We start from the raw sequence: 16,364 nt of genomic DNA on the forward strand, positions 1-16,364 counted from the left end.
TAATCAAACCCAGACCAAGGCGACATGAGATGTCTGTGAGGTGACAGCTGATCATAAGGACATTTTAGTGTTTCTTTCTTTCCTGACATTTTTTGGAAGCAGGGTCTGTAGCCCAGGCTGGCCTGGAGCTCACTGTGCAGTTGAGACTAGCTTTCAACTCACAGTCCTCTTGCCCCAGCCTCCTGAGTGTTGAGATTTAAGGTGCACACCACCTTGCCTGACTCCCTAAAGCTCTATTTTCTCTTATTATATCCCATATATCTCAACTAAAATGGTTACCATGGACAAAAGCTAGGGTTAGGTGTCAGGAACACAGCACATGCTTTGACACACATGCACACACACATATGATATACATATATGTGTATACACACATATATACATATAATCTTTAAAAAAGTTGTAGCCTATGGGACAATTAGGACCAAAATGTAGGTGACGTTGAGTTGAAGCTTGATTCTCCTTCCTTTGAGAGCAATGGAGTGGAATATATGTAATTGGAGGTTTATAGTCAGGCCTGGTGGCTCACGCCTGTAATCATACGCCAAGAGTTTGAGTCTGATCTGGGCTACATAGTGAGTCCCGATAGGAGATTTCAGGAAGAATCTGGTGCTCTTTAGGGATGAATAGCCAGAAATCTTTCTCCATAGAATTATTTTTGTTCTAAGCCCACAGCATTTGAAGCCAGTACCCCCAGGAACCGAGGAAACACAAATGTGGCTCTCCCACAGGAAGCCAGCGGGTAGGGCGGCAGTGAGAAGCTGTACACCAGCCGGGAAACTGGGCAGTCGCAGCGTGGCCCTGGACTAATCGCCTGACCAGTTGGAAACCAGGCAGGCGAAATGGGCTCCGTGGCTTAGCAGCTTCACCGGACACAAAGAAGGACTTAAACAGGGATGAAATTCCCTTGCTGGCCGTGATCCCTGTCCCAGTGTTAGGCCTCTGGATTATTTAATTTGGTGTCCCAGATTTACAGTAGCCAGCTCCCCAGCCTAAAACATGCGATGAGCATGGCAGCAGCCTTGGTGTGTCTGGGAATACCCCCCCCCCCCCCCCCCCGGTTGCAGGCATCACTTCCTGTATCTAAGGTCCCACCACAGTTCTTCGCTGTGAGCACTCTTCATAAGGCTTGTTCATTTTTAAATTAGCTTGTAGCTTGGCATTTCTATCTGAAAAGTCTTGTAAGTAGTTCTGACAGCAGGTCTACTGAGCAGCTTTTGAACCAGGGGGTAAGTCTAAATGGCTTTCAAAACGCAAGCACTCTGCTGGATGCATTCCCTTAAATTTTGACAATAAAACTAGAAATTCATAACAAAGTAATGCTTCTGATAGTTCACTTATCCATTTAGAAACAATCATAATAATTTTCTAGATAATTTTTATGCCAGAGAGGAAGTCAAAGCCACAAAGTCATGGAATAACTATAAATAATGACGTTTAGCAGTTGAGATGGCTTAGTGGTTAAGAGCACTGGCTGTTCTTCCAGAGGGCCCAGGTTCAGTTCTAAGCACCCACATGGTGGCTTACAATTGTAGCTCCAGTTCCAGGGCTCCCAAAGCTCTCTTCTGGCCTCTGTGAACACCAGGTATGCTCACGGTACATAGACAGACATACATGCAAGCAAAACTCCCAAACACATAAAAAGAAAAGCAATGCCATTTATAATATTGTAATGTAAGTTGTATTCAAAGCCCTCATTAAAAGAAGATCTAGGGCCGGGCGGTGGTGGCGCACGCCTTTAATCCCAGCACTCGGGAGGCAGAGCCAGGTGGATCTCTGTGAGTTCGAGGCCAGCCTGGGCTACCAAGTGAGTTCCAGGAAAGGCGCAAAGCTACACAGAGAAACCCTGTCTCGAAAAACCAAAAAAAAAAAAAAAAAAAAAAAAAAAAAAAAGAAGATCTATTGCTCGTTGCTGAATAAAAAATGATATTTGCAAGTTGCTATTGCTATTAGTGACCATTCAGTGCTTCAGGTCCCTTATGCGTGAGGAAATTATTAAGTAATTGAGTGCTTACGTGCCCTAGTGAGTCTGGGCTCCACATATGATAGCTTCTCGATAATGACAGCTGGCCTCATTATTATCAACACTATTATCTAAGAAAAGCAAGAGGAAGGGATGAACAAATATTAATGTGGAAAAAATAATTAGAATGAAAAGAACTTAAGACTGGTTATTAAATCGCATCTTCTGCCAGGGAAAACAAAACAATATAGATGACTGTCTAGTCAAATGTAGAGACAAAGAAGCCAAGCATGGTAGTACATACTTGTTATCCCAGCATTTGGGAGGTAGAGTCAGGAAAACCAGGAGTTCAAGGTTATTCTTATCTTTAGAGTGAGTTGGAGACCAGCCTGGGTTACATGAGACTGTGTCTCACAGCCCATATAGATAAAATATATAAAACATGTATGTACAGATAAAAATATTCAAAATATTTCAATGTAGATAATATGTGTAAAAATACACAAACTGATAAAAAGAAACACAATTAGGCATAAAAGATACATTGTCGGGGCTGGAGAGATGGCTCAGTGGTTAAGAACACTGGCTGCCCTTCCAGAAGATTTGGGATTTCCAGCACCCATGTGGTGGCATGCAAACAGCTATAACTCTAGCCTAATGGGATCCAACGCCCTCTTCTGGCTCCATAGGCATTATACACATATAGTGCACATTCATGCATGCAGGCAAACCTCAGGCACATAAAATAAAAATAAAACTTAAAAATGATACATAGTTACAGATCAGGAGATTAAGTAATTATTAAGGAATGTCGTATCTAACATAAGCCATTCAACTGAAAATGCTGTTAGAAACAGGTGCCCTTCCAGGGAAGAATACATGACCAAGTTTAACTTGAGATGAGAGAAAAACTCAAATGCAGCAACAACTGTGGACTACATTAAAAAAGTTCTCAGAGAACTCTCTCTCTCCAAATGTTTCTGGCTCTAGAAGATCTTACAGGTAGATATTTTAAACTTTAAAGGAATAGATTTGTGTTGCTTAAACTGTTCAAGAAAGTAGGAAAATATGGGAGCCTTCTCAGTTAACTTGTTAATGCTTAGAAGATCCTTAAAAAAACAAAACAAAACAACAAACCAACAACAGGTGAATGAAGTGCCAATTCATAAAAAAAAGGGTCCAATATTTATAAATACAGAAGAATGTTTTAAGCAAAGAAGCAGCTGGAGAACCTCAAATCCACATAGACTATAAAGCATGCTTATGATAGTTAAGAAAGAATTATTTAGCAATGTAAAGAATAGTTATTGTGAGAAATGCATTATTCACTCCATGTTTGCTTAATCGGTACTTAGTATGTGCTGGAGTGCTGGGGATCGGCCCCATGGCCTGTGCATGCTAGGCAAGCATTCTACCACTGAACTTCACCTTCAGCACCTGCTTTCAATATTCTTATTCCTCTCAGCCCTACTTATCTCCTTCCTGTGGACATGGATCTTCATAGGCTGCTCAGGGTGGTACAAACGAGAGCTACAGATAACGGTTCAAAGCCCGTGAGATGTGTGTCTGAGCCAGTGTGGGATTGTTCTAGAGAGGTAGAGGAAAGCTAGACCATGCATAATGTTTGGAAGTTTCGATTTTTTTTCAAATCTCCAGAGCAATAGGGGTGCTACAGAAGGGAGAATGTCATGATCAGGCATGTAGGGAGACTGGACTGGCTAGAATGAGGAAACAGCTTGTAGCGAAAGCAGAGCCATAGCGGGAAGGCGGGTCAGGAGGCTGGGGAGCTGAGCCGAGCCAGGTGAGCACAGGTGATGACCCAGGCCAATGGACTGTATAATGTGAATGGCTCCCCCAGACTGTCCGGACCAGCAGCCATGATGGGAACTTAACCAAGGTGGCTTGTACTGAGAATAGAGAAAAGTGGGTGGACAGTTCCAAACACATGGGAAAAAACTGGCATTAAGAGACAGCTAAAATGTCAGCCAATGGAAGAGGGATTTGCTGTGATGATCTGCAGATAACGTTGTGCTTTCAGAGTGACTTAAACACGTTGTTTAAGACCTTAAAGAAAGATGAAGAATGGACAGCATCTCTTGAACGGGTCAGAAATTGCTGTTCAGAGAATCGAATCAGGAGCATGTAGGTATATAAAGAGAGCAATTAGAGTTATCAGCATGAAAAATAGCTCTTGACATAAACTTAACACACGGGATAAAATCTAGTCTTTCCAAAGAGTGAACTGGGAGACAGTTCCAAGGAATCCATTCAGAACTCAGCGCAGATAAAGAGATTAAGTGTAAGAAAAAGAAGATAAGGTATGTGGACAACAGACTGGGGGGGGGGGGGCTCTGCATTCGTCTCAGGAGTTGGAGGAATGATTAGGCACACTAGTGAATAATTACCCATGGGTAAGAGCTGAGAGTGTGTGAGAGCTGGAGAAAGCTCACAAACATACCGTGGATTATGATTTCAAAACAAAAATACTGGTAGACATGTTTAAGGGAAGCAACAGGAATCAAAGCTGAAACTAAGGTCATGAATGCTGTTTGAGGTGAAAGCCAGTCTTTGAGGTACTGACAGCAGATGGGGAGCAGATTTTCCTTGGGTCATAATAGTTGTTGGATACTGGGATACGATCTTTAAAGTGTGGTAAAAGTGGACGTGAAGAACTATTCTAGCCTACGGTTCTATAGTCAGAGAAGCTGTCACTACAGATAAAGTTAAACTGTTTTCAAACATTAAAAAAAAATAGTGCAGTGTGCCTTCAGAGTATCCCTGGAAGAATTACTGAAGGATACACTATATATATATATACACACTTCAAGAAAACCCAGAGAAGAGATACAATTAGAAAAGTAACAAGAAACAAGTGGAGTGTTGACAAGTTTAAATACTGACTGGGAAAGAGAAGTGATTTTCTTTGCCAAGTTTAGAAGGAAAATTGAATTTATGTTTGTTTATAACAAAAATAGTAAGGCTGAAAGCAGGGCAGAAGTCAGTGGATGAAGCATGCCGCGGAGTTCCAGAGGTTGCTGGGAAAAATGCAAACATGTATATTGGGAGATACAAGATACGGAGAGATAAAAAGAAAAAAAATAAAACAAAACAAGCAAATGAAAACACAAACACCCAGGACGTCATTTGGTGGAATGCTGGAGAGGAGGAGAAAGGAAATAACCCACAGAAAATATAAAATGGCAGACTCCATTTCCAAACATGTTAGTATTTACACCAGATATTAAAGATTAAGCTAGCTGTTAAAATATTAGAAAATCCAATTTGATTAAGAGTGCAGCTTCATTTCGCTCTAGGAGACATTATTAAGAAAATAATGTGGCGTGGAAAGGTTTAGACTGAGGGAAGGGATAAAGACTCAGCGGGGACATAATAACTAAGAAAGCTGGCATAGCAATATTAAAACCAGACAGTGTGGAGTCTCACTGAAAAAGCAGCAGGCATAAAGGAGCAGGCCTTTGTCACCTGGGACCATTTCTTCCCAATGTTTTCCCTGTGTCAATGGAACATTGCATTTAGCACCCCTGGTTCTCTTCCCTGTTTCTGATAGCTGAGTTCTGGAGCAAGAACTTGATGTTTAGCGATGTTCCTTCTTTCCTTTCCTCTTGGAGTTTTCTCCCGGGCAGTCTCCAGAGGAGGGGTCTTGCCCCTGCCTCACAGTACCTGAAATGTACGTAATTTCTGAAGTTTGTCTGGATTTGTTTCCTGGTCACACAGAGCTGTGCGTTCTCGCTTGATCTTTATCAATAACAAAGGAGTGATTTCAGCCCCTCACTGTCTTACTCTTCTTTGTTACTTTGCTTTGAATTTCTTCAAGATAGAGTAGACAAAGATGCCATTTGATGGGTTCCCTCATAGGCCTTAGCCTACTTCATAGTAAAGGGGACAGGAGGCCGGAGAGATGCTTAGCGCTTAAGAGGACCCTGGTTTGATTCAGCAACCACGTGGCAGCTCACAACCATCTGTCACTTGAGTTCAAAGGAATCTGACACCTTCTTCTGGACAGGCATGCGTGTGGTACACAGACATACAGACAGGCCAAATATCCATAAAAAATGAATATTAGAAAAAAGGGAAAGAGGACAGGCCACTGAGGACTAACGGCCGTGGGCATGGACTGGTAAGGTAGTCTTGGGTATAAAAAGCAAGAACTGGGGCTGTGACCGTAGCTTCCCAGGAGAGTCCTTGCTTAGCATGTGCAAAGTCCTAGGTTCAGTTCCCTGCAAGGAAACAAAACAACAACAAAAAGTCTCAAAGCAAGAACTGATGAATTTTTAGGGAGGAGTAGACAAAAACCTCAGCTTAGTGGGAGATCCTGATGAAAAACATTCTCAGAAAACAAAAGCTAGAACAGAATAAAATTGTGAGGCCTATAAAATATTTGAACAGTGCAATAAACAGATTCAATCTTGTATCCTTGCTCTCAACAAAAGAAAAAAAAATACATCCTTTTAGAGCCCACATGGCCTGTGAAAAGAATTAAAAAGGTCTGTGTATTGTTAGGAAATTTAAAATACCATATAGGCTATGCTCCCTGAATATGACCATTAATTTATAAACCAGCAATAAAATACTCAAGGGAAAATTAATCCTGTATTTGTAAAGTTTTTTTTGTTTCCAAGGCCCCTTTAAACAACTCGTGGGCAGAGAAGGAAATCACAAAAGAACTGACAAAATATTTAGGACAAGATGGCAATAAAGACACTACCTATCAAAGCGCGTGGGATGCGGTTGAAATGGCGCTTCCACAGAGATGCACAGTTGCAGATGCGTCTGTGAAAAAGAAGAAAGACTAAATGAGTAGACATGGAGGCTGGTCAGCCAGGAAAACAATGGCAGAAAAGAGAAAGAAGGAGAGGAAAAGGGTGAGCAAGCGAAGTAGAAGCATCAGGACAAAGGTGAAAAGAAAGGTTACATACGGTAGGCAAGCCTCAGCTAAGAACAGAATGCAGGAAGGATGAAGGCGGGCGATGGGTGCAGCCTAGTTGGGAGAGTCTGGGTCTAGCCGCAACTGGCCTATGAACCAGCCAAGGTTATTGTTATGCCGGAGGGACGTAGCTGCTAATAACGAAGCCCAAGGTCATTAAAAACAACTTCATAGCAATGCATGTCGTGGGCACTTGGGTGGAAAAACATAAATTATCCACATTGACTCATGGAAAACTTATATGTTTACCACTAAAGAACCGTAAGGGGGCCTCTTATAAAGGATAGCTGGCCCGGAGATGTCACACATACACTATAGCAAACCTTTAGTGAGCCAAAAAAGGAAAAAAAAAAATCCATGTATTGCACACATCATTTCAGAAGACAGGAAATATCCTGTGATTTTGCTTGGTTGGAATAATACCTTGTTATGGAAACTTGGCAAGGGAGGTACATGAAGAAAAAAAAAGGCCAGCGCTGTTTTGGTGCATAGATGTGATCTAAATAAACAACAACCAATTAAATTCAGCAGAATTTTGATTAAAAACCATATACCACAAACACTTGGAGTTTCACCCATGGAATGAAAAGATGGCTTAGCAGAGTTACAACCCACGAGGTTAACGAATTAAAAATCATATGACGATCCAAGCAGGCGCAGAAAGTGGTCCGTGAAATTCAGCGCTATTGATAATGTGCTAAATGAATCAGGGAACAGGCTAAATTTAGAGTCTTATGTTGAATCCCATTTTAAAGCGGATTCCATCCCATTTATATTTTGAGTAAATCCAGATTTTCAAATATTAGATTATCTCTCATAAAGGTTTATTTGCATTTCAAAATCTAAATATATCCAGAAGTTGGGCCCAGTTCTCTGGGAGAATAAAAAACAAAACAAACAAACAAACAAACAAAAACAAAACCCAGAAAATAATGATGGCCTTGAAAAAAGCAGCTAATTGCATTAGGCATTTCCCCAGGTGTGATCTTTAAGTATCTACCACCCCTGGGGAGTTTTCTCATCTTAATGTGGTGTCCATATCCCCAAGGCTGGCTGGGGAGGCAGATCTGTTTCCAGGGAGATGGAAGCGAACCGAGGACCCTGCCTGGTAGGACCTCAGCCACTTTATCCACTGACTGTCTTTCATGGGTGCCTTCATCTCACCCTTTTCTGTACACAGGTCCAAACTGAAGACGGTCCATGAGCGGATCCCCTTGGCTGGACTGAGCAAGTTGCCCAGCGTCCCTCAGATTGCCAAGGTAAAAAACAAAAATTAAGGGAAGGTGGCTTATTCTGTCAGCCCGGGGCTGGCTCTAGGGTGGGGATTCAGGCTCTGCCTTTGGGAACTGGGAGAGGATTTTGCTTGCCTAGATGGGGTGAGGTGGCTTAGCAGCTTCCTCCATCTTCTCTTCCTCCCTCCAGCTCATCCTTGTACCTCAAGCTGCTTGTGGAACAGTCTACTCCACGCAGGAGACAGGAGAAGTAGGAAGGCAGGGCTGGCCATGGCTAGTGCTTCAGAGGAGGAGGTGGTGGCCTAGGCAGCTTTCACTGAGGGTTGGGGGCTGGGCTGAGGGTGATCCCGATGCAGTCCTACTCTGAGGAAGGGATGGTCAGGGGGCAAAGGTTCATGTCACTGTATGAGTGACTGGGTACTTGGGAATGGAGTCAGTGGAGTCAGAAGGGCAGTTGGCTGGGCTGAGTGGGACCCTCACTCTGAATACATAGAATATATTCACTCTGAATACAGGAATACCAGCAGAATTGTGCCTTTTGTGGGAGTTGGGGAGTGATGGCTTTTTGGTGTTGTCTTCCAGTCAGAATGGAAATGTTTCCTAGACTTCATTTTTTGCCTCTCTTTATCACGAAACCCCAGGACCCTAGACTGTCCTGGGTCCACATTAGTGAGCAGCAGAATTTGAATCCTGTGTGCCTCATTCTCCCATGATGCTTTATGTCTGTGGGCAGAGGAGCCTGTATGTGCTTTATAGACATGGTTCTTGACCTATGTGTTTTTTTTCCCTGCTCAGGCTTTCTGTGATGATGCAGTGGGGCTGAAATTCAATCCTGTCCTATACCCCAAGGTGAGGAACGTTCTGCCCTGTGGGCCTCTTGTCCATAACTCTCCAGCTTGGCCTGGATCTGTATATCTGGGGCTCCATGGGGGAGTTCCTTGCATCATGGAGGGGTCATGTGGGGTCTCTGTGATGCTCTTCTATGTCTTCATCTTTTCTTACTTACCCCTCCACAAACTGGTACCCTCCACAGTCATGCCTGGGCTTCCAGCAGAGCTGAGTAGGTCCCTGGCCTGCTGTGAAGGCTGGTAGGGGAGGGTAGCAGCTTTGAAGTGTTTCTGTCTCTCCCCAGCTGTACTTCTCTGAGACCAGGCTTGGAGTTGGGCAGATTCTATTTGTGCCTGGAAAGACAGTCCAATCCACCTTGACGTCATGGGGGTATGGGGTGCAGAGCTCAGAAACGCACTAGAAGGAAGAGGCCAAACCTTGGCTCCTGGTTGTCCATGTTACTGCAGCTCTGAGGTCCTCTAAGCCTTGCTGGCCTTAGTTAATAAACTGGTGATTCTCTGATATTGGCTCTCTTATGACTGGCCTGATCTTGACCCCGGTTCTGGTATGGGGATGTGTGCGGGGAGAGGCAATAACAGCAAAACAAACCAACAAATGCAGTCAGCAGCAATTACAGCGTGACAGTGCTTAAATCACCCACAGTGGAGAATGGCTTGAAATTGCCCGTAGGAAAAGACCCCACGTCCTGACAGCTGCTTCAGAGGCCAGCAGGGACTCCGGGAGGAAATGGAAGCAGAGATGCACTTCCAATATGGCCTCTGCTGTGTTCCGTGCATCTGTAGTCGAAGCTTGCTGGGCTCAGCTCAGTCCATCCCCCAAGTCTCAGCTCTGACGACCAGGAACCGTGAGATGAAATTTCTGGTTGGGAAGCAAGACCTTCACCCTGCTTCGACATCCAGAACGCCCTCGACCACATCTTAAATGGCTACGACTGGGCACAGCACTCTTAGAAGCATATATGTATCTGTGGGGGATGAGCTGGTGGCGGAGTCCTCAGCTGCGTGGAACACTTCTCTCAGATGCCTCTTTGTCATCGTTGTGGTGTTATCATCTGTCGACACCAGCAACGTTTTCCTGTCATTCAGGTTGACCTACCTTTGTAATCAAAGCTGAATGAGTGCGTTTAATACCCAGTAAAACCCCATCCAAAAGGCTGAGCTGAACTCAGGTTTGGCAGTCCTTGTCACAATCACATCTGTCAGGAGGCTCCAGGAGGCTCGTTCGTAGGTCTGCCTTGGGAAGCCTGAGTGGCCTGGTGGTAACAGAAGAGCAGGTGTACCTCATGCGGTCTGTCTGAAGGCTGGCCGATGCCCAGCTGAGATGTGAATCTGAGACGCGTCTATATTTTCATACGTGCAGAGTTACATGCTCCATGGAAGGTCTCTATGGCCAGCCTCTCCCCTGCAGGGCAGCTGTTCTCGCCTTTGACCCACACAGGCAGCCGTGAGGGGCAACTTATAGGGTGGCTAGCAGGGCTCTCACTGGGAGAGCTGAGGAGCACCCCTTTTCCCAGACAGCCGAGGCCTTTGCAGAGGTAAAGCTTAACGGCGTCCTGTCATGGGCCACATGTTTCAGCCAAGTCAAGCCAGGTTTCTTCCTCTAGCACAGCACATGGCCAATCCCTCCTTGGTGTGGTAGAGGTTTTCTTCTCTTTCTCATAAACCGGTTCAGTTTTGATATTTCTGGAGGGTTCCGTGGATGATGAGAGCGACAGCGCTTGCTCTGTGCTCACTGTGTCGTGTGCCTTGTCTCACTGGATCTCTGAGATTCCACATCTGCCTTTGACGGAGGAAGGAGCAGAAGCATAGGGAGGCTGACTGATCACTGGACACTACATGGTTCAAAGCATTGGATTCAGAGTCAGACTTAAGAGTTTCTGACCTCACAGACCATTTCTGTGAGGCAGCATGGAAGCATAGATAGAGTCTGTGGCCAGGCCTTTTCTCCTCCTCTCCCTTTCCACGTCTTCCTAGAGTGTGTTCATTTTGTGGGTTGACATCTGGGTAGGAGCCGTGACATGCTCAACCTTACATTTCTGCAAAGGATGTGAATTAGAGCAGAGCCATCTTTGATGACCATTTGTTGGGGGAGGGGGTTGGCTTTATTTTTTTAATACTACAAATAATACTGTGGGATAAAGAGAATTCCTTATGTCCCAGCTGTGGCTGGCACATCTGGATGGAATCAGAATGGGAGGTTTGGCTACTGCTGGGGAAGCCTAGGCGCTGGAAGCTAGAGAGGGCGTTGGAACAGCATCCTGACACAGGCCGGTTCTTGGCTTCTCCTCCTCTGCGTGTATGTGGCTGTCTCCTCTCTGGACCCACTCTCTGGTGAAGTTGGCCTGTCTTTCGTTTTTTTTTCCTTGCCTCCTGTTGACGTCGATCTTGATTTTTTTTTCCCTTTCCACATTTTTGTAGGCCTCTCAGATGATTGTGTCCTATGATGAGCACGATGTCAACAACACTTTCAAGTTTGGAGTCATTTATCAAAAAGCCAGGCAGGTAAGCACCATGGTTCACGTTGGTCACCATAGCCTCTTGTGTATGGTAAGCACCATGGTTCACGTTTGTCACCATAGCCTCTTGTGTATGGTAAGCACCATGGTTCACATTGGTCACTATAGCCTCTTGTTTATGACTTTGCATTATTTCCCCACCCCAAGTTCAGGGGTTCTAAACTAGGCTCTTTTTTTCTTTTTTAAGACATGCTTTATTTTTAATTAAGTGTGTATGTGTTTGTTTTTTGTGTAGGTGTGTACACACGTGAGTGCAGTGCCCATGGGGTCCAGAAGAGGGAGTTGGGTTCCTGGGAACTGGAGTTATAGGCAGATGGGATCCGTTTGATGTGGTGCTGGGAACTAAAGTCAGGTCCTCTGCAAGAGCAGCAAGTGCTCTTAAGCACTGACTCATCTCTCCAGCCCCTTCTCTCCGTTTTCAATGAGGACTCTTAGTATATCTCTTTATTTTTGCTTAGCATACTACACTAATCTTGGTACCTTCATCTCTGTGTCATTATGCTCTGTTCCCCTTTGTTTCTGTGTCCATTGCTCTCCCCCTGGAATTCAGCTGCTTCCCTTCACCTCCAGTCAGCTTTCTTGTTACACATCCTCCATTCCCTGCTCTGTTTCCTGCCTTCTTCATCTTTCATGACCACAAACACACAAGTACATGTGAGTACACATGTACACATAATTTTTTTAATTTTTTTTTTTGAGTCTTGAGATGGGGTTTTACTATGTAGCCTTGGCTGACCTGGAACTTTCTATATAGATCAGGCTGGCCTTGAACTCAGAGATCTGCTTGACTCTCCTTGTTTAGTGCTGGGATTAAAGGTTTGCACCCCCATGCCTGACAGACACACATAATTCTTTAAGTTTAGGGGCCCCATAGGTCTTTCCGAGTCTGGCTGATTTTACTTAGCAGAATGACTTTCAGTTGTATCCATTTCCCTGCAAGTGTCATAATTTCAGTTTTCTTCCTGGCTGTGTGAAATCCCGTCGTGTGATATTTGCCTATTCATCTTTGGATAAACATCTTGGCTGGTTCCATTTCCTGGCTATTTGAAATAGAGTGCTCATAGACATGGATGTGTAAGCGTCTCTGTGATTATTAAATGTTCTGGATACAGTTGTCAAATTGAAAGCATGAATTGGATTGGAGGTGGCTGTTCAAGGAAGACAACTTCACAAGGAGGCCTGCGAGTCTTGTAGATGGTGATGTAGTGCTCGCACAGTGAAGTCTGAGTCCTCTCTGCTCTTTCAGCTTATATTTATTTATCTGTGGGCTGTGAGTCACAGGGAAACTCAAACAAGAGAGAGGGTGGGTTAGCCTTAGCTACTCTTCTCCCAGTGGGAAGTTAGCCTTTTCTCCTCACTCAGTCAGGTGTTGGAGCCCAGTGATGTCTTGATGGGTAGGTTGAAATCAGCCTTACTGGGAATATTTACACTATGGAAATTAGCAAAGAGCAAAGTTTCTATTCCTTCGCTGGGAAAGCTGGTTGTTAAAGCCTGTTTTCTACAATGAACATTACTAATCCTCCAAGCAGAATGGTCAGCTGAAGGCACCAACGTCTCCTCATCTAGGTTCTGTGAGGAGATTCCATGCTCCTTTTTCCTTTGTATCCAGGTACCCAGCATGATGTTGGGTCTCTCTCTCTCTCTCTCTCTCTCTCTCTCTCTCTCTCTCTCTCTCTCTGTCTCTGAACTTACAATTGTTTAAGAGTCAATTGGTATGTGATTATTGAATGAATGGAAAATTTGGCTCTGCTAATAGCAGGTCGTTGATGTTCTGTGGGTTTTTTGCATGGCCATCTCTTTCTTGGTTAGTTGATTTCTTTGTTGGTTAGCTTTCTTGGGTAGCTGGTTTCTTTGTCTGAAGATAGGAGACCACAAAAGACAGAGGTCTGCTTCGAAGCCCTAATTGGGTGAAGAGTTAGAAAAGCCGACATGGATGCATCTCATAATTCAGTGGAGATGATTCAGGTTGTTACTCTAATGACGTCTACATATTAACATCTTTATTTCATACAGCTTGGCTACTGTCACCCCCGTAATTAAAGTTCTTTGATTGTGAAATTGACCAAAACATATCTTACAAGGTGATTACAATCCAATGTTCTGGCAAAATTGTAATTGTTGAATATTAACCAGCCACCTCTGAAAAGCAGCCCGTGTATTGTTTATGTACCCAGTGCTGCTGCTGCAGGGGAGAAGCCAGGAAGATAAAATACTTAAAAAATGCCAGGCAGATTGTTGCTCTGCAAACCTACAGCTGAGGGACATTTAATATGAACATTTGTTGCATAAAAGCTCTAAACTGGTCTTTGGATAAAAATAAGCCTCACCTAACCGTCCTGTTTGTCATGTACTGTGCTGAGCACCATGGGTGATAGAGTGATAACTAAGCCCTCCTCCTGAGTGTATGGTCAACCTCAAGGGCTGTACAACAACAGAGACACTGATCACACCCGGGCTGAGTGTGAATCCTGGGAGAGCAGTGCCAGCCCCAGTAGGCACACTGGGTTGTTTCCTGTTGCAGATGTAGCTTGCCTGGAAGCAGCTGCTCTCCCACGTGCTGCCACACAGCCTGTAGTGACAAGGTCTTCTTGGCATGCTGAAGACCAGGGTCAGTACACAGTAATCACAGGGTAGTAGACTCTTTAGACTTCTGAGCCTTGGGGACTGCCACAACCACTCCACTCTGAATGCAGAAACAGCTTCAGACCTATGTAAATGAGTTGGGCAGGTGGTATTCCAATAAAACTTTATTTATGAAAAATGGAAGCAGGCCAGTCTTGACTCCTAGGCTAGCATTAGCTGCCTCCTGTTGAACAGCAGTGTTCACCTATTCATGGATCTCACTCGGGAACTGCATTACAGCATTTGTTCTGCTATGCGGTTAACTGCTATTTCCCTAAAAAAGTTTTCAAACTTAAGTGTATCCATTTATCTATCTATCTATCTATCTATCTATCTATCTATTTATTTTTGAGGTGCTGGGGATCAAGCCCAGGGCCTTACACATGCTAGGCAAGTGTTTTACCATGCTCCTAGGGGCTTTTATTTCTAAAAGAAGTCATAGAATGCTACTCTAACTGGAAAGCCATTGTCGCTGGCCCTCGCTATTATGAACCGAAGGCGGTTTTGGGTGTGCATGTTTGTGTGTGCTCATGTGCGTGCGAGAGTGGGTGAGTATGTGTGCAAATGTGTATTTGATTTATTTTGTTCTGCTTTTGAGACTATAGCTCAGGCTGATATTGAACTTGCTGTGTAGCCCAGGCTGGCCTGGGACTCATTGTTCTTCCGTCACAGCCTTCTGCTTGCTGAGCTTACCAAGAAATAACTATTAAAAAGCAAAATAAAGTTCTGGAGACGGGCTAGATTGTGTCGCCTCTTGAAGGCTTGGCACCTGAGGTCTTATTGTAAAGCAGGCTGGGGGTGTCAAGCAAAGTAGGAGAGTGCTAGTGTAGCATGAGGGAAGCTCCGAGTTCCAGCCATTGCAGGCATGAGAGAGATGGGATAGAGCTGTCGGTGGACACTCTGTCCTGGAATTGACGGGGCAAATTGGAGTGTTTTATGTGTAGCTGCTGGTGTTTGCGGATCTTGCCTCTGTGGGCAGAGCACATGGGTTAGGCAGGGCTTGTCAGTGATTTAAGTCTGTCACTATTTACAGGACTTACTGTTATTTTCACTTTCGCTTTCTTTAGGAGTTATTAACCTTCTTAGTTTTTGCACAGGAGGAAATAATAGAGAAAGGTCTGATACTTTTACCCAGTCTCCCCAGAGGTCAGGTCTCAAACTACAGCACGGTGTCACACCTAGGATGGTTGACATAATGGAAATATTACTCCAGTTTCCCCAATTCACGTGGACTTAAAAACGCCTGTCTGTCCATCCATTTGTCCTTCCGTCTGTCCGTCCGTCCGTCCATCCATCCATCCATCCACATATCTATGTACATGCACTCAGAGATCAGAGGATAACTTTCAGGAGTCAGTTCTCTACACCACATAGGTCCAGGAGTTGAATTCAGTTTGTCAGGGTTGGCAGCAACTGCCCTTACCTGCTGAGCCATATTGCAGGTCCCTCACGTGGACTGATTTGTATGTGGCGTGTGTATGTATGTCATGGATGGTGTGTGTGTGTGTGTGTGTGTGTTCCATGTTGTTTTATCCATGTGTAGGTTCCATAGTCAAGAAAAAGATTCTCACTACAAGGTTCTCTACATTTTCCTTTCACAGCCCCCCACTCCACCCCCTCACCCCCAGCCTCTGTTCCTTTCTCTGGTCCCTAACCGTTGGCAACCATTTATCTGTTTTCCCATCTTGGTTTCACACTGCTATAACACCACACTGATATCATACCTTTATGAGTTATTGACATTTTAGTTAGGAATCCTCAGGGCTGATCTCTGCTCAGCAGATTCTCAGCAGATTTGTTTCTTTTCTTCTTGCCTCCACTCTCTCCCTCTGTCCCTTCCTCTCTCCTCTTTTCTGTTTCCTTCTTCCTTCTCTCTCTCTCTCTCTCTCTCTCTCTCTCTCTCTCTCTCTCTCTCTCTCTCTCTCTCTCTCTCTCTCTCTCCTGTTTACAGGTAGAGTCTCCCCGTGTAGCCCAGGCTGTCCTTGAACTTGGTACCTCCCTAAGTGCTGGGATTACAGGTGTCTGTCTCCATGTCTGTCACCTGACTTAGGCCCTGTTTCTCTTGCTGAGTAGTATTCCGTGGTCTGGCTGCACACGCCATGCTTCGCCATTCGTTCACTAAGGCATCGGGGTTGTTTCCAGCTTTGGGGAACTATGACTAGAACCACTGTGAACACTTTTATGTAGGATTTGGGTTTTGAACCTGTGTTTTCATTCCTCTGGGGTAATTGCCTAGCA

General features: G+C 44.5%; 1 protein-coding gene across 13 annotated transcripts in view; it reads left to right on the forward strand.

Annotated features, from left to right (window-relative positions):
• The window catches only part of Rap1gap2 (RAP1 GTPase activating protein 2), a 230,443-nt gene that overhangs the window by 178,514 nt on the left and 35,565 nt on the right, over window positions 1-16,364 (forward strand). For all 13 annotated transcript variants that reach the window (XR_008222175.1, XM_052756083.1, XM_052756087.1 and 10 more), the window contains 3 exons: window positions 8,089-8,167; window positions 8,936-8,989; window positions 11,407-11,490. Coding sequence is in view for 12 of the 13 variants with exons in the window: in XM_052756083.1 (XP_052612043.1) it covers window positions 8,089-8,167; window positions 8,936-8,989; window positions 11,407-11,490 (217 nt within the window). In the remaining variant the exon portion in view is untranslated. The remainder of the gene's footprint in view (window positions 1-8,088; window positions 8,168-8,935; window positions 8,990-11,406; window positions 11,491-16,364) is intronic.

This window comes from Peromyscus californicus, unplaced genomic scaffold, assembly GCF_007827085.1.
Source record: "Peromyscus californicus insignis strain IS unplaced genomic scaffold, ASM782708v3 Scaffold_3__1_contigs__length_106647218, whole genome shotgun sequence".
NCBI classification, from domain to species: Eukaryota; Metazoa; Chordata; class Mammalia; order Rodentia; family Cricetidae; genus Peromyscus; species Peromyscus californicus.